At 36.5% G+C, this 20,869-nt stretch overlaps 3 protein-coding genes across 5 annotated transcripts; 1 reads left to right on the top strand and 2 right to left on the bottom strand.

Moving 5' to 3' along the window:
- The first annotated feature begins 197 nt into the window (after positions 1 to 197).
- On the top strand, positions 198 to 3,641 carry ppcs (phosphopantothenoylcysteine synthetase). The gene is made up of 4 exons (XM_033966809.2): positions 198 to 383; positions 1,028 to 1,541; positions 1,723 to 1,826; positions 2,721 to 3,641. Exons 2-4 carry the CDS (start codon positions 1,031 to 1,033, stop codon positions 3,045 to 3,047), a joined length of 942 nt encoding a protein of 313 aa, XP_033822700.1. The 5' UTR covers positions 198 to 383; positions 1,028 to 1,030; the 3' UTR covers positions 3,048 to 3,641.
- Positions 3,638 to 8,626, bottom strand: utp3 (UTP3 small subunit processome component). The gene is made up of 16 exons (XM_033966808.2): positions 8,438 to 8,626; positions 8,224 to 8,311; positions 8,008 to 8,064; positions 7,869 to 7,925; positions 6,999 to 7,104; positions 6,799 to 6,867; positions 6,584 to 6,705; positions 6,350 to 6,505; positions 6,181 to 6,252; positions 6,073 to 6,113; positions 5,585 to 5,681; positions 5,387 to 5,509; positions 4,574 to 4,710; positions 4,412 to 4,472; positions 3,897 to 4,004; positions 3,638 to 3,822 (listed from the first exon to the last, which is right to left on the bottom strand). Exons 1-16 carry the CDS (start codon positions 8,452 to 8,454, stop codon positions 3,730 to 3,732), a joined length of 1,404 nt encoding a protein of 467 aa, XP_033822699.1. The 5' UTR covers positions 8,455 to 8,626; the 3' UTR covers positions 3,638 to 3,729.
- Positions 8,627 to 8,752: 126 nt separating this feature from the next.
- fam83e (family with sequence similarity 83 member E) lies at positions 8,753 to 18,294 on the bottom strand. 3 transcript variants are annotated; one of them, XM_055221723.1, is made up of 15 exons: positions 18,096 to 18,294; positions 17,875 to 18,005; positions 16,507 to 17,056; positions 14,796 to 14,939; positions 12,942 to 13,066; positions 11,940 to 12,377; positions 11,632 to 11,709; positions 11,497 to 11,553; positions 11,341 to 11,397; positions 11,185 to 11,241; positions 11,029 to 11,085; positions 10,881 to 10,931; positions 10,573 to 10,801; positions 9,969 to 10,361; positions 8,753 to 9,505 (listed from the first exon to the last, which is right to left on the bottom strand). In XM_055221723.1, exons 3-15 carry the CDS (start codon positions 17,017 to 17,019, stop codon positions 9,320 to 9,322), a joined length of 2,385 nt encoding a protein of 794 aa, XP_055077698.1. In that variant the 5' UTR covers positions 17,020 to 17,056; positions 17,875 to 18,005; positions 18,096 to 18,294; the 3' UTR covers positions 8,753 to 9,319. The 3 variants fall into 3 exon arrangements, with proteins under 3 accessions (XP_055077698.1, XP_033822546.1, XP_033822547.1); XM_033966655.2 differs by having other exon boundaries at positions 8,818 to 9,505; positions 17,935 to 18,005; XM_033966656.2 differs by lacking the exon at positions 11,341 to 11,397 and having other exon boundaries at positions 8,849 to 9,505.
- Positions 18,295 to 20,869: the final 2,575 nt, after the last annotated feature.

Raw genomic sequence — 20,869 nt, 5'->3', positions numbered from 1 at the left:
TGGTGTGAACTTGTGGCCAAAAGTCCAATGATTTAAAAACAATGTGTAAATTGCAATTGTCCCTTTTCTGATTTTGATGTCCATTGGTTACTTAAATATTTTTCCCGGACAGGATTTAACATCCCAGAACACCAACCTTTGTTAAAAATTAGTCATTTGTTACGCCATTAGTTGGCGCTCTTTGGACTCTGTACCACGTCATACAGAAGAAGTCCAAAAACCAGGAAGTACTCAGGGGAACAAAATTTGACAGAAATTTGTTTTGGAAACTGAAGTAGCTTAGTAGTGGCTTTCGTGGATTTGTTTTGATAAAGTCCTTCTCATTTTTTTTTACATTTTATTGCATTTGATCTCGATATATTGCTGGAAAGGTGTGACAATCAGTGAGTAACGTTATACGCCTGGTTTGTTTACCTTCATCACATGCTTTTGCACTACACTAAAGAAAAAGGCAAAGTGCATCTGGAAATGTTTAACCTAATATAATATCGTTTCATTTAAGTGTGATTTGATTAATAATAATGCAGGCTAATTTATAATGTTAAATAAGTCATCACTTTTTGTTCACAGTGGATGTTTAATTTTGACAAAATGTTGAGTCAAAATGAAAGTGATGGTGAATTCCGTTACAATCTAAAAATAGGAGAGACTACTGCAAGAAATAAAGTTCATACAATAAAGACAACTTGGCCATATGTGAAGTCCCACTCACTATAAAAAGGAGGAGAAATGCTAGGAAGTATGATCTGTTATTTATTTTCTAACTTTCTCCACTGAGATTTTATTGAAAAAATACCTTGCGGAAAAAAATGCATTCTTACTGTGAACGGGCTCGCCTATCGGCAGATCTGACCTATAATGGCCTGGTGGTGTCACCTGCTTGTCTTCATGGAGATGGAGAAGTTTAATTCTATAGTGTCTCCATGGATATGTGTTGGTATACCCTTCACCAAAAAACTTACATACTTTAAACCTATTTTATTAACAATACATTTTTTCTTTTCCTTATGACTATTTCTAACTTTAGGCAATGGCAGAACCAAACATAGACGGAAAACTTGCTGAGGAGTTTGCTGTGCCCGCCCAGGTTGAAGAAGTGAAGGAGCGAATGACTGAGTTTGCCCGTAACCACGCGTCAGAGGGGCGCAAAGTGGTTGTGATCACATCAGGGGGCACCAAAGTCCCTCTTGAGTCCCGTACCGTCCGATTTCTGGACAACTTCAGCAGCGGGCGGCGAGGGGCATCTTCTGCGGAGTATTTCATAGAGGCTGGATATGCAGTTGTTTTCCTACACAGGCATCGCTCTCTGTACCCGTACACCCGAATGTTCTCAAACATAAACATGCTGGATGCACTGCAGGTTAAGAGGGACCAAGGAGGAGAGGTGGTGGTCAATCAGGAGGTGCTTCCAAATATTGCCAAAGTTCTGAAACGCTATCAGGAAGTGAAAGAAAACAGGCTACTTCTACCCATAGAGTTCAGCGCACTGTCAGAGTACCTGCATCTCCTGAAAGCTGCAGCACAAGCCCTCAGCTCTGTAGGTAAGATATATTTACTTATATTTTCCTCAGGCTCTATTGCAAAAGAAAATGTAATATTAAAAATGTTTGTCTAAGTGAAAATTCTTTTTTCATTTGAGATTTATTTTGACTTTTTGAAATGGTAGACCCCTTCTGCCCATCCTACCCAAACCTAAACAAAATAAGTACTTTTTTTATCCAGGTTCCAATGCCATGTTTTATTTGGCTGCTGCAGTTTCTGACTTCTATATCCCAGCGTCAGAGATGCCTGAACATAAAATTCAGTCTTCAAATGGACCATTACAGGTAATACATTTAAATATAAGGAAATGTACAATATTATAAACATGTATCTACTTTATCAGTTTTGTTAGATCTACTGTACTGTTGTGTATATCCAGTTTGCACAGTGCAGTATAGGTAAACCAATGAGGACTATTCTCTTTTACAATGGTACATAATATATAAAACAAACATTCTTAAGTAATTATTCAGCTCACTAATTTTTACTTCTACTTGAGTGGTATTACATCAAGTACTGTTAGTAAAACATACCCACCTCAGAGCAGTGGAGGATGAGCTACTAAAAGTAAAAGTACATTTACCGGACCCAAAAAATACTCAAGTTAAAGTACAGTAAAATCTACTTAAGTAAAAGTATTTAAGGACCCGTTTAAAAATATACTGTGAAAGTAAAAAGTAAATGTATTTCACACACAAGTGTTGTTAATTTGTTAAAATTTTAAATGTAGTGGCATTGATTAAAAAATTATATATATTTTGGTCAACAGATGCAATATAAATCAATGTCTTAATTTTTCTTAGGAATTTTGGGCATTTATTTATTTTTGCCCAAAGCTGAAACTTAAACTCAAAAACCTAATCAGGATGTTACCATAAAGGTGGTAAAAATAACCTCTCAAATTAAATAAAAAGTACTTTGTACTTTCAACTCCACAACATTGTTTTTAACTGGATTGAAAAGTAAAGACGCCTGTCAAATGTAATAAGAAAAAGTAAAAAGTATTCACTGCAAAATTTACTTAAAAAAGGTACAGATACCTATACAAAATCTACTTAGTACTTTACTGCTTTTACTTCATTACCTTTTACTGACCTAACCACTTCCTCAGAGTCACAAATCCAGTAAATAATCTAATATCATAGCAATGTTTTTAAATTCATCTCCCTCTTCTACAGCTCAGTTTGAACATGGTCCCTAAGATCTTGTCTCCATTGGTGAAGGACTGGGCTCCTCAGGCTTTTGTCATTTCCTTTAAACTGGAGACCGACGCCTCCATCCTCCTGGACAAAGCCAAAAGAGCCCTGGACACGTACAGGCACCAGGCTGTAGTGGCCAATGTGCTGGACTCCAGGAGGGGGTATGTCGTCGTGGTAACCAGGGACACTCAGGTGGAGCTCCTTTTATCAGATGAAGATGTGAAAAACGACATCGAGATTGAGGAGAGGATAGTGAGTAATTTAACATCAGCACATAAAAGGTTTATAAACAAGCAAAAAGTCTGAGGGCCAAAAGAACTGCATGTTGGAATAAGATGTGTAAATTCCCTGGGCGTGCTATTAAATACACCTCTTCTACTGATTTTAAAGCTACTATAGAATCTTTAACATTGCAGTTAAGCATTCAATCTGTAAGGGTATTAAGATACAGGTGTGAAAGTAGCAGTTGCATTTAGGGCATACAAATAGCAAAGGTGATGATTTTGATCTGTTAAATGAGTGTTTAAATTCAGACTCCATTAAATTTCATAAGCCCATAAGAATTCACACATTTCTGTTACATCCCATGAATCCTCTCCACTTTCCTCTGTCTTGAAGCATCAGTTCTGAATGTCTGTGTATGTAATATGCAATTGATCTGGTGTACTTAATAAAATGTCCAGTTTGTTCATGTGCCCTTGCTTTACCCAGGCTTTGGCTTGTCTTCATATGTAAGCTAAATACATTTTTGCCTTTCCTACTGCAAACAGTAAATAAACTTAACAAATGCCTTTTTAAAGATTACCTTCTTGTAAATGTTAGAAGAACCTTATCTTTATGACTAAACAATCTTATGTTTGATAATATAATACCCAGAATAAACAAGACTACAACAGCTGGACTCATTGAATTTATTAAAAAACTTGTTGAAACTGTATCAATACACTGACCATAACATTGAAACAGTTCATTTGTATAACATTTAGTATTAGACTTTGAGTTTGATGCTCTTCTTGACTCCAGCCCGGATACCAGACACCTCTCCACTGTAGCGCTTGTCCTCCGTTCGCACTTCTCGGACCTGGTGGGACGCCAGGGAACATTTAGCATAAAAAAGTAAAAATTAAAAAGATGAAACTTGTGGGAACTACAAACCTGTCCCTTTCTGCGGATCTTGGCCCGTCTAAACTTCTCTCTGTGTTTGACTCTTGGATTGCGGTCTATCTTCTTCCTCTTCGGAGTTAGCCCCTTGTTCTTGGCCATCTGTAGGTTTAAACAAGAAAGGAGTTAGTGAGGTGTAGTTCAATGATGTCAAGTATATAAGAAAATTATGTAATAAAAATGTAATGCAAAATATAAAAATGGTATTGCCGGATTTCAGCTGCCATCACAACATTCAATATACGTATAATATATCATGGAGAAGAGGAGCACGTAGAAATGTCATTGTTAATTGAAGTTCAAAGGTCAAGTATCTGATTAGGTTCAACATTTGTGGATTTTTTTTTTGTTTCTTTGAAAATTATATTATAATCAAAAAGAGAAAACTTATTGATTGATATTGACCGAAAGTAACAATTCAAAACACAATCTATGTTATGAATGGTTGAAAGTTCTCAAAAAGCCTATAAACAGGAAGCTGTAATCCATGAATATTTTTGCAAACTTGCCTGATAAGTAATTCCTCTCTTGGCATCTTCATCCTCCTCCTCATCTTCATTCTCATCCATTCTGTAAAAAAAACAAAAACAAAAAAAAAAAAACAGAAAAAGTTACAACAATTAATCGATAAACTTCAAAACAATAGAAGCTATAGATTTTGACAATCTCACTCCTCGGCCTCTGGAGTTTTGCCTTTTCTCTTGAGTTTCAGTCTCTGTTCGACGCCTTTGTAAAACTCTAAAGCTGCTTCTTCGTCCAGTTCAGAGTCTGACTCCTCCATGTCACCAGAATCAACCTCCTCAGGATTCTGAAAACAAAATAGTTTGAATCTCTTCCCCAGAACGGTTTCATATAATTTACTCAGGATATATTAGAAACAAGAGGGGCTAAAGACCAGAGAAAAGGCCAGAAAGTTTTCTGATCATAAAAAAAATGCTGGTGATGGTAAATTAAAGCTCTCCTGATGGCTACTGAAAAGGTTATTTTGGACACTAGCCATTTTATAAATGTATAGCGTGGAATATGAACTGAAGAAGTGGCATGGATGAGCAGAGAAACATCTTCACTCCTACGACTTTGTGTCCAGCTTAGAGTTTTTTTTTTTTTTTTTTCTGTGGATCATACCTGGACGACTGAGGGATTGCACAAACAAATGGGAAATATTTTTTACTTGTTTTCCTCATTAAAACTCTTGCTGTGTTGTTTGTAAAGTTGAAATAGAATCCAGCCACAGCAGATATTGCTTAGGAAAAAAATGTCAAAATGTGTCTAAGGTGGGTGATGAATAATTGTGGTCACAAATATATATAATTGTATGGTGAACTTGGAACTATAATTTATGAATAAAAAATAAAAATGTTAAATGTTAAAATGTTTTTAGTGGATAACAAGATTGTTTGAGAAACAGTTTAAATAAATAACTAAAAATGTATCAAATATTAATATTGGGGCAAAAAAAGTCATAAAAAAATCATAAATATTACCTTTTGTTTTTTGCTAGTCTTCTTGCCTTCTGTTTTTCGACCGCTCTGGCTTTCCTCTCCAGCCAGCAGCTTTTGAAACTGTGGAGCAAGTCGGGCATCTACTGTACCGAGTTCATTGATGAGCTGAAAAAAATGTAGCAGGTGTTTTATAATTGAACACTGTAGTAGTTAATCAATGTTTTGTAAGAAGTGCCTTACATTTCTGTAGGTGAGAAGTCGTTCAATCACTGGATGGTTATGAGCGGGGATCCTTTTTGCTTTCAACACCAAGTAGAAACTTATATTTGTGCAATAGCTAGAAAAAAAAAGGCATTACATGAATTGGTTGTGAGTAGGCCTGTCATGATAATTAATGCATTGATTTATTGTTCATTATATGAAAGATGGAACAATAATTTTTCAGGGTCAATATTTATCATGGGAACTTTTTCTTAGAACAGAAAAATATCAAAAAGTTCCCCACTCGTTCAATGATGAGATTTGATGTATAAAGGGTTGAATAATTACTTCTATTACTCACTATGTTTTTTTTTGTTTTTTTTGTGTCAGTGTCATAATTTAGTTTCTATAATATCGTTTATCATCTATATTAACTTCAGCAATATATCATAGTTGTTATTGTGACAGGTCTAGTTGTGAGCATAACACGGATAAACAGGAATATTTAGTATTGATCTGTGACTCACTTTAAATATAGCTGCTGTTTTGTCTTGAGGTATTCTGCACCCTTTAAAATAAGAAATCAAACTGGTTACAATGAGCTTATAAAATATTTCATTAATTTGTCAACCTACTTTTCCTGGTGGGATCTTTCCATCAGTGACCATTTGAACAAGCGGCTGTATTTCATCTTTCAATTCCGTAAGCTGCAATAAAAAATAAAAAAAAGAATAAAAAGACGTTTAAATGAAATCATATTTTTTCCCGACAAATGATTTTAATGGTACATAAAAAACTTGTCACCTTCTTCTTGAAATCCTGAATGAGTTCAAGTAATTCTGGCGACTCTTTCTTCAGCAGTTTCATCTTTTCTTTTTGGGACATCTCCTTTAAATCTTTAACAATCTTTTCCTCTGTCTTGACTGGACCCTCCTCGTCCTTCTCTTCAACTGCAAACTCCTAAATGAACACAATTAAATAAAATAAAAAATGTAACAGACTAAAATTTAAAAGTATGTGTCGTGAAATAGAAGTTACCTGGAAAAAGTTCAAGTCATAATCCTCCTCGCTCAGATTTGCAGCTAAACGTTTTTGGATTTTAATGGCTTCCTCTTCCTCCTCTTTTTCCTCTTGTTCCAACTCTTCAGGCTTTTTCCCCTCTGTGATTAGATAAACAAAATTAAATAAATTAAATTATCATTGCAAATTAAATGAACACTATAATAATAAAAATAAGAAGAGGAGATGCTTACTGGTGGTCACATAGTCAGTGTCGTAAAACATTCTCTTCCTTTTGCCCCAAGCCATTTCATCTGGAAGATCTGGGGGAAAAAATACACAGTCTGAAGGGCCAGCTCTAAATCAAAATAAATAAACAATAGTATTGTGTCCATTATTGATTTTTGTTGGAAGCTGGCACAAAGAAATACATAGGTACATTACATTATATTACCTTCCTCTTTTTTCTCCTCTAGGTCACTCTCCATGTCTGTCCCTTCTTCCACATCTTCATCCTCCTCCTCCCCCTCCTCAGAATCATCCAATGCCATCAACTCCTCCTGCAGAATTTTAGATCATATGCAAAATTAGAATATCCAGCATATAATACATAAGTATATAATGAAAAGATACAAAAAGAACTATAAGAATATAGAATGATAACTCTTTGTGATTCATTTTACAGCTCATTCAAGTTTCTGTAATGCTGTGGAAATTTTGCATCCCCTGTATAGTCTTAGCAAGGACACCTCCAGTTCATTGTGGTTATGGTGTCATTCAGTTGTTACAAGTTTGTTCTTCTTTAACATTATGTCCTTGGTCAACTCGTCTCACAGAAGCAGTTTGCTATGCACTTCTCATTTCATATTGGCCAGCTTGTCTCAAAGTTGTTGAGACAACGTACCTCCGATATAAATCTTGTGTGGAAGCATATTGAGGCTTGAATAGCCAATACTCACGTGCAGCATTGAGTATTCAAGTCAGTGGGTCCCAGACTGATGGTAAATAAACTTCTCCTGCTTCAGACATCCAGAGTCTCCTGACTCTCTTTCCAACTCTAGGACTCGTTAGGTCAACACGTACTTTCCCTAACATGTAATACTTCAGCCTCAACATTTAGGACATGTTTTTGGAAATATCAGATAGTCTTTATAATAACTCTTGTCAATATTGCCCACTCCTTCGTGATAATGATTTAATGAACTGTTTGAAACTATTCCCCTTAAAATCTTTTTTATAGCTTTAAATTCTCAAAGCTTCCATCACACAGTAAGTTACTGTAATTACTTTAACTACACAGTAAAAAAGTATCAGATTCACCAACCTCATCATCCAGCTCCTCTTCTTCACTGTCCATCTGAACTCCTCGAGCCAGAAGATTCTACAAACATAAAAATATCACCAGCATTACCAAAAAAGTACAGATTATTAATTAAAGATCATTAAATGTACATGACACTTACCGCTATCTTTTCATCGTGAAACTCAGCAATTTTGTCCTTTGTGTAACTTGATGATCTCTACAAAAACAAACAACAAGTAGGTCTAATTACACACGTTTTCCATATTCCTTTATTTACACAGTATTTGTAGATGGGAAGATGATAGATTTAGAGGTGTATGTAGGTGTATGTAAGTTTAATAATGGGGGGGAACAACAAACACACGCTGACATTTACCTTATCAGGGACGGGCATGTCTCTGTACGCCTCTGGGTCATCTTCGTCATATTGCGGTGTTTTCTTTGGTTTCCGAGTGGGTTTAGCCCTATCAATACAAAACAACCATTGCGATTTCACGTTAATTTAAGTTAATGTCTTTATCTTAGGAAGTGAATGGAAACACACGTGTGGACATGACTTAAATCTCATGTAGCTTTGTTGTCAAACTTACCTTTGCGCACGAACCATGTTGAAATAATGTTCTACTGATTGTCGCTTAAAATAACCTTAAGAAATTCTAAATGTGTGTCTTGGATCAACAGCGAAAAGTAAAGAAAATGCAGATTAAAAAGAGAACTCTCGCTCAGCTGAGGTCTCCATGTGTTTCCGGGTTTCTTCTTCGCTTGTTTCGGTGTGATGTGAATGTGCACTGCCCCCTAGCGGCTACAACACTCTCCAGCAGTAAAAAGAATATCCAGAATGATTAGATCTAATTTATGGTGTGAGTTTATATGCATAAAAGAACACAAGAGTACGTGTTTCATCTGTATCTTAGCCATATTAGTTTGCACATTTATTTTAGTTTAATTTTAAAATGTTTTTTATTTTTTTACCAAAATCTGCACAGGTATGAACAATCAGAGAGACAATTAAATAATCTCCAGAAATCAGATAATGATCAGATTTGGGGTGTGCATGTAAACATTGCCAGTCTAGGCATACTGATCTAAAAATGCTATTTAAAAGTAAACCACTTAAGATTGACAAGACTACTCAAAGTGAAAATAAATGCATTCATTTACAATTCACCATTACATTACATTATGCATTAATACATAATCTAAGAAGTGTTCATGAACTTTTTTCAGCTATACAAGTTCTTAAAAGCCTATAGAACATAAGCACAAAAATAGGAAGTAGGAAGTAAGTATAGCAGCAAATACATATTTACACATTTACAGAAAGAGCTTATAAACTGACGTCAACATCCCATAACTTCAACCCAGTTTTTATCTGTATCTTTACATTAAGTAGTAACACTGCATGGGTCACTTTATTCACAAGTAGCCACCATATTTTCATGAAAACACATTTTAATAGGTAACAGTATATTTCAATGTCCTTCGTCCTTTGTGTCCAGCTCAGACAGAGAGCCCTTCCAGTCTGGACTAAAGGCGTAGCTGCGAGGTCTCTCTCTGGGCTGGAAGTTCAAAGGGGACCTGTAGAGAGTGCTACGGATATGGTCGTTCCTCTTCTGCATGAGAGCTAAAGCCGGGGTCACAAACTCCACATCGAACGTCTGGGGACAGATAGGGACAGATTAGAGGAGGAAGGAGAGTCGGTTTAATATCTTTAACCATCCAAGTTACATCAACTAAAGAACATATCCAGAATATTTTTTGTCTTTGCTACCTAGGGTTTCGTGTGATGAATAAATTAGCACCGTTGTGATAGCAAGAAACAATTCAACAATTCATTTTGGTAAAGGTGTCCTCTAAATGGTGCCTCTTTATGGGTTTTAATCACATAACTTCTTCCTGGTTTGAAGGACATTTTGAGGATGTTAACTCTTTCAAAATAATGTTATAATAGTCTAAATTTGTCACATGGATTTCAGAAATAAGAATGAATTATTTGCATTTTCCATAACAACATAAGATATGGTTGTATAATTTGCATTTAGGGTTTTAATGTAAGTTGAGTAAAATTTTGAGACAGATATGATGAGTAAAGTTTGGGTTGGGTCCACAGTGCACACTTACCCCTGCCCTGAACCGTGGCACTGGGGTTGTTTTGTCGTCCTGCTCTGAGCTGCTGACACTCAGATCCATTAAGGACCTGCTCAGCTCTGTAAAGGCTGTCTTGGAGCGCTCCCATGGGGGCTCCCTTTGGTGCTCTCTTTGGTGCTCCCTTTGGTGCTCCCTTTGGTGCTCTCTTTCGTGTTCCCTTGGGTGTTCCCTTTGGTGCTCCCTTTGGTGTTCCCTTGGGTGTTCCCTTTGGTGCTCCCTTTGGTGTTCCCTTGGGTGCTCCCTTTGGTGCTCCCTTTGGTGTTCCCTTGGGTACTCATGTGTGCTCTGCTTTAGCTTCATCCTGTTCATGATGTCACTGAGAGAGGTGGTGTCTTCAGCTTTGGGCAGCCTTAAAATCACAGGTTTCTAGGAAGGAGAGAAAAGTACAGGGACTGTCAATATTGTTTTGGTTTCAATCCTCAAAGTAATATTTTGTAAAGGGATAAATGTTTTGTTTGTTATATGGGGGCTTAACCATAGACTTATAAATTATTAATATAGACATTTTATATAGGTATGGTGGTTTTAGTGGAGCCAAACAAACCACATAAAACTGGCCAAATTTCAGAACACTTACCCTTGAGGATGCCTTGTTTTCAATTTTTAAAGATCCGTCGTTGCTGTCACTTTTCTCCTCTTTCACAGTAGTCTCCTGATTCACATCCTGATGTATTTTAATGGGGGGAAACGCATTAAAGTTGTGCAATGGCTCTGGCTTTCTCTCAGGCCTTTTTAAGTATTTATCATATTTTGTATTCTCCTGAGAAATTTGTCTGGCAACGGTTCTTTCCACCACAGGCTCTATCCTGCAAGAAAATTCAACTTATCACGAGCAGTTCATTTCAATATTATAATTTAAATTTTTACATTTTTCTGAGAGATTACCTTATCTCTGGAATGGGCGTCTCCTTCAGTTTCAGTGTGGGTTTTGCTTGTCTGAAAACGAAATATAAACTTTTAACAATGCCAAACTGTAGAATAATAAATGTTTGGTTTATTATGTAACTGGTTTATCATTTTCCTGAGATATTACCTTGTCTCGGTGCTTATCTCTGGAATAAGTACCTCCTTCAGTGTGGGTTTTGTTTGACTGAAAATGAAATATATACAGTTTTAACTATGCCAAACTATAAAATAATAAATGTTTGGTTTATTATATAACTGTTTTACCACTTTTCTGAGATATTACCTTGTCTCAGTGCTTATCTCTGGAATAAGTACCTCCTTCAGTGTGGGTTTTGTTTGACTGAAAATGAAATATATACAGTTTTAACTATGCCAAACTATAAAATAATAAATGTTTGGTTTATTATATAACTGTTTTACCACTTTTCTGAGATATTACCTTGTCTCTGTGCTCATCTCTGGAATAAGTACCTCCTTCAGTTTGGGTTTTGTTTGACTAAAAACAAAATATATACAGTTTTAACTATGCCAAACTATAAAGAATTACATACTTGGTTTATTATATAACTGTTTTACCACTTTTCTGAGAGATTACCTTGTCTCTGTGCTTATCTGTGGAATAGGTGGCTCCTTCAGTGTAGGTTTTATTTCGCTGAAAAGGAAATATACAGTTTTAACCATGTCAAACTATAGAGTAATAAATGCTTGGTTTATTATGTAACTGGTTTACCTGTAAAAGTCTATTAAGTTCGGGGCATTGTTTGTGACTGGAGACATAGGTGGAGGTGGAGGTGGAGGTTCACTTAACCTGGTGGCATATTAAAAGCTTAGTATAATAAAATAAAATAAATAAAATACAAAATAAAATAAAATACCCAAACCACTTACTTTAAAATGGAAGATAATGATACTAATTGTACTGCAATAATAATATTTATAACAACTGTACATAAATGTAATTGTTGAATTTTCGCTTTGGTCAAATAAACTCTTAAAAATAATTATAACCAAAAAAAATACATTTGGTTTGTCCCATACCTCTTTTTGGTCAGATCCAAGTGTTTATTACTAAAAAAGTTATCCGCAACTTTGGTATTTTTGTTCATCATCACATTATTCACTGGTATTGGTTTATCTTTCAAAAACACATCTTCTCGCTCCTCTAGTGGGCTGTTTGGGACACTGCACCCTCCTGTTACGACCCCCATGGCGTCCCAGTCCAGCAGGGCGTCACTTGGGGGTGACGGCGGGTTGTTTATCTCAGCATCCGAGAAGAGAGGGAGATGTTTTGGGAGCCATATGTCCGAAAAGCTGTTGATGTGGTTGGCTATTTGGCTAGAAGAAGTCCTCCTTGGTTCCGGGATAGGGGAAGAAGCAGCGAAGAGGATCCTAAATTCCTGGTCGAATGAGTCCAACACAGAACCAGTGAGGACGGTGACAAGCTGCCGGTGTAGGTGGGCGTCTGACCATGTGAGGCTGGAAAAGAGGAGCAGACAGGATGAGTTTATAATAAGAATGAAATCACCAAAAATGTATTTCAAAGCTTTGCAAATTTAGCTTTTCCTACTGTTATTTCATATAAACTTAGCTGTTGCCATATTTATTAGTTTGAAATACCAGAATGTGCACATAATTTAAAATTTAGTGTGTTGTTCCATAACTACTGGTAGAAAAAATTGCTTTAGCTCAGTTGGTACAGTGGCTGTCAGTGGTTTGATGCCATTCCCAGGGACACTAGCCACCTTTCCTCCAGCGTATGTGTACACTTGTGTAAGAAAGTGAAGTGGTTCCATGCTGTAAATTGCTTTGAATGCCCACAGAGCTAGAAAACAAATGTCAATTTGTCCATTTGCCAAATATTTATGAAGTAACATCACACCCCAGCCAGAATGTGATTATGATCTGATTTTCCTTTCTAGTTGACCAGTCAGTGGCAAACGTCTTGAACCTACTTTCTAGCAGGAGTTATTGTTACACAGAATACCCTCAGTATTGTTGAGTCAGAGGACAAACAGAGCGTGAGGTCATGTCTAAACTCACCTGTAGCTGCCATGAATCACAGTCTGTAAATCCACCATGACAAACTTGTCTTTCATTTCTCCCACCACCATCCGACCCGCCCTCGAACAGAAACTCTTTCCTCCGAGCACCCGCACCTGCATGTTCTGTCAGGGGCACACATACAGCATCAGCATCTGTAGCAATTGATAATTACATAAAGCAACACATAGCTCATTTGAGTGCATGTATTTAACTTTAGAACAGGGAGGTAATTTTTTTTTTTTTCCCAAGGGACATATTCAAATCAAGGCGTGTGGCAGAGGGCCGAACTAACACGCTCCTCGGTGTAACAAAGGCTCAGAGCAAATTTCGCTAAAATATCAAGGCTACTGTAATCTACTACTCTGCTTTAATTATTATAAAAACATGCGTGGGCTGGATTAACACAGGACAAGCGCCAAAAGCAGCCCAAGGCCCGCAAAATGATCAGGTCTGCTTTAGAAGGTACAGTAGTGTGTCCGTTTAAAATTCTACTTGTTTAATTTCTAACAAAACTCAAAGAAGGTCTATGGGTAATGGAAGGAATGTGCTTGTTTTCGTTGTATGTCTGTTATGTCATTTTAAAACCATGCATGCGATACCCTTTGGCTAAACTAAAACATATGTCAGAGGTAAAAGTTATTGACATCTTTAACTATCTTTTTGTCACCCTAAGGCACGGGAGGCTGTAAGCTGCACCATGTGAAGTGACACTCAGCCATAACCTGCAGATTTCTTTGTCTTAACTGCCAAAAACATATTCCCCAGAAACCCATGAATGCCGTGTAACCCGTTTAGCTGTAACGTCCCGTGCATTCCTGTCTGATAAAACACCATGCACTTGCACCTCTGAGATACCAGTCCTGATTCAACCTGTGCCTGCTCTTGTGCTAGGATTACATCAGGCCATTGACCCGGGCTGTGAATCAGCTGTTAAGATTATTTATTTATCCAGAGCATAAACAAACTGCTGCTAGGCGTGTAAGTGGGCCGGGCTTGTACATGTGCGCAGGTGGGTAGGAAGGAAATACTTTGAAATGTACGTGAGTAGTGCCTGTGTAATCCCTCAGTCGTGTAGGTATGAGCCATAGCATAAAGCAAAAACTGAACTAAACTCGAAAACTTTTGTCCAGTTAACAGAATTTCATTTTTCTTTTGTTACTTGAGTAGTATTTTGGATGATTTGAGCTTGTATTCTTGTATAGTTTTAGCGTGTAATACTGATTTACTTATACTTTATTATTTTGAAGTATATACACTTGAATATGTGACAAAGCTTTGATTAGACAGTGAAAAGTATGTTTGTATTTTTTATACCTTAACTTAAGCCAACAACCCTATAACTTGTCAAACTATTAACCCTATACCAAATAATTTAAATATGTAATTCATATAATTATATAGTATCTGATGGGAAATTTTCCATATGCATAGCTCTATCTGGCCTACGTCATTACAGGTTATAATACTCCCTACAATGGAAGCATGGCCACACTACAGCTATAATGTTTCAATGGACCCAGGCCCTGGTACTGATGGTAAATGAACTTCTGCAACATTACACGACCAGCGTCCCCTGCTTGTCTTTACAGTAGTAGCATGTTAATGTCATGTATAGCTCAACCTCATGCATAGCTGTTAAATAACATCCCTGTTACATGTGCATCGACTACTTTATTGCACTTCTAGTTACCTGTTAAAGTGCATTTTGTTTGTGGTGTACTTGTGCAAGTGTAATGCCAATATAATCTAATTGAATTTCCACAACATTATCTATCTATACTACTGCATGTAATAATTTATAACTGCTGTTGCTAACCTCCCTGTTTCTTTGTACGAGTGGTCTGGTCTTACCGGGTGCCTGAGCCGTTGAATAGTGCTTTCATGGGTGGACCTCTGATTTAAAATGATGTAAACCGGGACCCCACGAGAGGCAGCGTTGTGCAGGTCCCCGATCACAGCGGCGTCTGTCAGTCTGTCTGTTACTATGGCGATCACCTGCAACACGACATCACAGTTTTAAAGCAGGACCGCAGATCCATCCATGGGTGTCAGAGGGATTAGGATTAAATCAGGACTGCAATTAACAATTCAAATCAAAAATAGTATATCTTTTGAGTGGGCAAAAGTCCTCAAATTGTCATATCACTCAAGACGTACCATAGAATAAGTACTGTCTGATCAAAATAGTATTAGCTGAGTGTGATGTGAATTAAATAGATTGAAGCTACAGTTGATAATTTCCCCATATATTTGTTCTTAGTCTGTCGAGCTCAAAACTGTATCAAAAGCTTCAGTATATTCCTGTCAATAACAACATAATCACCTATGGGAACTTGATCAGTGACACTTCGAACATTGAAATATAAACCTGACGCTTATTGCATGTGATTCTTTGTTTGTACGTTCATATTTCAGAGTGCTCTCAAGTGTCAATACATCTGTGCAAGTTTAAATCATACTCTCTTGTTTATAACCAGCATAACAGCCTAAGCAAATGTAACACCTGCAATATTTTTGTTATGTTTTACCCAAATCATTAAAGGTCCTGTATTAAGCTAAACTGACTCTTGTGAGCTTTAAGTCATGTTATAATATTGGTACCTCATCAAAAACATGCCTGGACTTGTGTTTTGTTTCATTCACACCTTTTTATTTATTAGTCTGTCTACATCTCCAAAACTCAAAATGCTCTGCTCCACCTTGTGATGTCATGAAGCAGTAGTTTTCAAATCAGCAGCTTCTTTTTACCTTTAGTTCAGTAGAGATTTGCAATCCCAGGTTCTCAAATCAACCAAATGATTCTAGTGAAGGTGTGTGGAGTTTAAAAACACAGTGGAGCACATCTTGTACGGAGCAGAACAAAGTGAACTTATCCTAAATATGCAGAGTTTGCGTGTTAAACATGTGTGAATGAAACAAAACACAACTCCAAGTCTGTTTTTGAAGGGAAACAGCATTATAACATAGATGAGAAAGTAGTGTAATATGGTCCATTTAAGTAAATATGTAGCACTTTTCTAAGCACATTTAGCACTTTTCTAACTGGACACTCAAGCAAGTATCGTTTTGCATCCAAACATCAGTACATATAGAGTGCAGGAGAGGGAGAGAGTGTCTGGACCAAGGACACAGAGCACTGGAGAGGGCAGGGATCAAACAAGCAACTCTAGCCACTGTCATTTAACACAAAACTTACAAATTACACTGCTGTATTAAAATTGCACTATGTAACTTTTGTGGTGGAGGATCAACCACCTGTTTGTCTCCATGGAAAGGTCATTGCTTTGTCTGGAATATTCCACTGTATGGTATAAATAAAATGAATCCACAGAGGGAAACTACTAGTCAGAATAAACTAGTGAGAATCCATGTTTATGAAGGTGTTTTCTCAGCCCTGAAGCACCTGTAGTTAAATGAGTGCAAAATAATGCCTTCCTTTGAAATATTCCAGGCTACACAATCCCCTCACATGGAAAAAAAAAGTGGGTGTCAGACCTTTTACCAGTAAGTTCCATAGTGCGCCTTTAAATATATGAATTCAAAGCAGGTTAAAAGCACATACTTGAGTGGCCATTTGCAGATGTTGTCGTATAAGTTCCCTCACAGAAGGCTCTCCTTCCGGTGGGGGGCTGGTGTAGACTCTGACACTGTCGTTTAGTCCCCATGGGTTCCTCTCTGGCCACCCTAGGTCCAGGCACGGGGCAGGGACGTCCGAATGCGCAGGGTAATACGTGGACGAATAACCCTCATAACCAGAGTCTAGTCCGTTATCCCAGTGTTCCTCTTTTGGCAGTGGACTCAAGTGGTAGTCCTGGACCCAGTTTGTAATGTCATTAACTTCTTCAGGTGATAGAAAGCAGCTTGAATGTTCAGATCCCGCGGTGCTATAGAACGCTTCTGGTCCCACGTTTAAAAGCCTCTCCAGGGCCAAGCGTTCAGTTTCAGAGTATAGAAAGTCCGGGGACGTTTCAGACACAGGGAGGAAGATAACATCCTCATTGAGACTTTGTTCATGAGAGTTTGACATGGTTAAGTTTGGCTTCACGAGATTAGATATAAGGAGGTCTCTGAACATGCACCATTGCAAAATCCATAAGACTCATAGTGCTACGCTGTAAAAAATAAATAAATAAATTAAAATGAGGAGATGACAAAGTATTGCAGGTCAGAATTCAACCAAAAGAAACCGTATTGTTGATAAAAAAAAAAACACTTAAACATCACAAAAGAGAATCAGGAAAGTATTAAAGTTGTGGGGGTGTCTCCTTGGAGATACATACGTTGAATTCCATGCTGTAAAACACTCTAGGAAAACAATACTATCTCCACGGAGACACAATGGAGGACCCTTTATCAGAAAGGTACACAATTCACCTTTAGACACATGTAGGCTACTGTTATTTGCTTTGGTATCCTCAGTAATAACAACCATAGAATTACTGCATGAGTAAAGATACAGAGTCAGTAAATGTTATCTGGAATTTAAAATGTCTTCAAAAATATCTGATTTGCCATTCAACTTTTACTCATTTGAACGTCGCTTTGAACAGGTTTGGCAACAAAATACTTTTTTGTCCAAGTTGCTAACACACTAACTAAATTGTCAGTTGCGTTTAGGATGATATTATATTTGATTTCATGCTTCCTTTCTAAGATCTCCAAAGCAGTTACTCAACTACCAACTGATTCATGATTTGCATATTAATTTGGGCAACAATTATTACATTGGATGCCCTCCCAGACTACCACAAATTGGGACTAGGACAAAGACTAGGCTATACTAGCTTTAAGATTTTAGATTTACAATTAGTAACATGCTAATTATCACCACTAAAGGATAAATTGGTGGTTTATTTGACTAAAATGCATTATCTACCACTAATGTATAAGTACCACGTGGTTTGGCAAATATATGACTTAATTTCACTACCTTCCAAGTCATTTTTTTGCAGTGCTGCCGACATCTTGCTTATCTCCCATGTTTCCATACCTCCACTTTGTCTTGATAAATGGATACAATTCTTCGGTCAAAGTCCAAAACTGTAGACCTCTTCCTTACTTCTAAGAAAACAAACAAAAAAATACAGAAATATTCAACTGAAAAAACAGTGAAAACCTTTTGAATCCAGCGATCAGTGTTGTGAAACTCACCGGCCGGACAGCATGCCTCCTCTCTGGGGCTTGTACAGGTACATAGCAGTTCCCTCCCAACTATGACATTTGAGTGACTCTCCACTCCTTCTTCTAGATTCCTCACATTCCCCACACTGACAGATTAGTGGTTGTTAAGAGACACTCTCACAACGCCATTGTTCCTCCTATAATAAAAATCCTGCCCATTTGTATCAGATTATTTCGTGGTTCAGCGTATTTAAATGTCAAGGCAACTCTTATTATAAGTGCTATAAGATTAGTACTTCCTGTTCACCTAGTGCAAATATTTGGAGATGGAGGTGATTTTCAAAGTGGGACTTGAAGTATGTGTAAACTCAAGTAAAAGTAATGTTACGCACGCAAAACTAAAAGCTCCCAACAAGATAACTGCTTGAGTATTTAGTGAAAATTGAAGATGAAGTTATGCGCTAGTGCCACTACAACCACTATTTTAATACATAAACTTGAGTACTATGTGAAGGTGATACTTTTAATATTAGGCTACTACGTGTTACTGAATATGACACCAGTTTATAAAGCAATTTCATAAAACACAAGATTAACATGGGTAAAAAAAAAACATCCCAAAGGCTACATTTCAGTTGTGGTATTGTAGTTCCCTTACCAAAAGAAGAAATTAAAGGAGAAATACAATAAAATACAAAACAGACACACTACATATCGTTAGTATTAGTGAAACAAGACTAAGACATTGATAGAATAACAGTATGTGGCAGAACTGCTCTTAAGAACAGTACAAATATTTACACGGTTCACAAGATGTACAACACAACAGGTCTAGTGTTTCAAATGTTTAGTCAAACGCTTATAAGTGGTTTGCTGTTTCATATATCCTGGTGTTGGGCTGCAGGATTAATCACAAATTTAATGAATGAATGAATACATATTTGTCTTAATCTGGAAAAAAAACAAACTGCTAACCTTGTATTTTTATTTTAGAGCTGAGATTTCTTGTATTAGTTTGTCAGTTCATATGTTTTGTGAACTTTGAACACAATCCTATTATTAAAACATAGACAGCAAATCTAATCACAACTGCAAAGCTTGTCAGACAAAACAAAACAAAGCAAAAAAGATTTCCAGATCATTCATCCCTCCTCTGGTATTGATTTTCTCTTTAAAACCCATGCCACTGTGCTGTAGTCATTGTTGTACGTAGCACGCTTGTTGTCACAGTTTTTCCATAGACCCATTTCCATTTGACAGGTTATGTTTTAAGTATACCTAAAGTACACTAGGTTAAGTTGTGCTCCTTTTTAATTCACATGAACCATACGCCTATCATCAAATTGCTAGTTCATCTTGTTACTCTTGCCTAAATGTAGTTTCCATTAAGCACCGGTGAATAGTAAATACCCATAACATTAGTCGTGGATTATAGACACACCTTTGTCATTTTAAAGGCATAGAAATGACATAATGCTGTCGACAAACCATCAATTACAACTGAGCTTTTCTTATCAGCACATTAGCCATAAAAGCACATGTCTTGTCTGGTTTCAACACCCCTAGTGGACATATTATTGATAGCAACCAGATAAATAACTGTTTTGATTATAAGGAAAAGGGTTAATAATGATTTCAATGGCAAAATACAGATTTATTTGTGTGTAATTTTCATTGATATAGTAGTGTTTCTGCATGACGTCTTGTACTATTTAAAATACTGATTCATTTAAAACTTTCCAAGTCCTATTTTGTTCTATTTGAGAGTTTGTTTTCAGTGTCAGTACCTCAGTGTCAATGATTATCTTACATTTGATAGTGGTTTTTACTATAAATTAGTATCTGGGTATCATGTTTTTGACAACCCTACACACATTTTATTTGACATTTGACAACAACACCCTTTTTAATAATAAGGTGCAGGTAAAAAGAAGTGCATTTGTATGTGTAATCAAAAATAATAATAAAATATAATAAATAAAATAAAATAATAATCCTAACAAACTAATAAAATAAAATAAAATAAAATAAAATAAAATAAAATAAAATAAAATAAAATAAAATAAAATAAAATAAAATAAAATAAAATAAAATAAAATAAAAAATCTGCCAAACACAATGCAATACAAACTACAATGACTTTTTCTTTGCTAATTGGGTTTCACTCATGTATTGCTCATCTTCCGGTAATTTACGTATGTGGGTGAGGCTATCCCAGGAGCAACTATGGGCCACAGGGCTTACTCACACACCGGACAGGTTCATTAACAGACAATCACTCATTCAGTGTCATTCACAACAAAAAAATATTGAGTCATCAATACTACACCTGTTCACAATAAGCAAAACCAAAACCTGTGGAATTATAGGCTGCATTCATGTTTTAATCCAATTTGGAAATTTCAGATGCAGGAGAAAGGTGAATTCAACTTTAGATAATCTTTGAAGAAAATATATAAACTACAAATCCCAAAGTGTTGAACCTCATTGTTTCTGTTTGCGACTGAGCCCACAGATTCACTATGTTATGTGCTTCATGTTTATCTTAGTTAATTTGTGCTAAGAGAGAACATACTAAACTTCGTGGTCATTTTTGTTTCAGGTGGATATTGGCCAAGTAATTACAGGGATATTAACCATAAACGTCATATTAACAACACGCATTTTGTGTCTAAATTCTACCATAAAACTACATTTCTACATTTGAACTTAAAGGTGGACAGTACTCAGTTCAGTTACATTTACTTGAGTCACTTTTTTGAAGACATTGTACTTTTCAGAGTAGTTTTTCTACACCATACTTA

Source organism: Periophthalmus magnuspinnatus, chromosome 5, assembly GCF_009829125.3.
Source record: "Periophthalmus magnuspinnatus isolate fPerMag1 chromosome 5, fPerMag1.2.pri, whole genome shotgun sequence".
Classification (NCBI taxonomy): domain Eukaryota; kingdom Metazoa; phylum Chordata; class Actinopteri; order Gobiiformes; family Gobiidae; genus Periophthalmus; species Periophthalmus magnuspinnatus.
The sequence above is the reverse complement of the archived record's forward strand: the minus strand, read 5'-3'. Positions and strand labels throughout refer to the sequence as shown.

What these genes read in the sequence shown, in the direction of transcription:
- fam83e (XM_055221723.1), bottom strand. Translation starts at nt 17,019, where the DNA reads ATGTTCAGAGACCTCCTTATATCTAATCTCGTGAAGCCAAACTTAACC. An exon ending in GTGATTCATGGCAGCTACAG is followed by an intron (nt 12,378 to 12,941) that starts GTGAGTTTAGAC and finishes CCTCTTTTCCAG; the next exon opens with CCTCACATGGTCAGACGCCC. An exon ending in ACGCCCATTCCAGAGATAAG is followed by an intron (nt 10,802 to 10,880) that starts GTAATCTCTCAG and finishes ATTTTCTTGCAG; the next exon opens with GATAGAGCCTGTGGTGGAAA.
- ppcs (XM_033966809.2), top strand. Translation starts at nt 1,031, where the DNA reads ATGGCAGAACCAAACATAGACGGAAAACTTGCTGAGGAGTTTGCTGTG. An exon ending in ACAAGCCCTCAGCTCTGTAG is followed by an intron (nt 1,542 to 1,722) that starts GTAAGATATATT and finishes TTTTTTATCCAG; the next exon opens with GTTCCAATGCCATGTTTTAT. An exon ending in CTTCAAATGGACCATTACAG is followed by an intron (nt 1,827 to 2,720) that starts GTAATACATTTA and finishes CCTCTTCTACAG; the next exon opens with CTCAGTTTGAACATGGTCCC.
- utp3 (XM_033966808.2), bottom strand. An exon ending in TTCAGGATTTCAAGAAGAAG is followed by an intron (nt 6,253 to 6,349) that starts GTGACAAGTTTT and finishes TTTTTATTGCAG; the next exon opens with CTTACGGAATTGAAAGATGA. An exon ending in GAAAGATCCCACCAGGAAAA is followed by an intron (nt 6,114 to 6,180) that starts GTAGGTTGACAA and finishes CTTATTTTAAAG; the next exon opens with GGTGCAGAATACCTCAAGAC.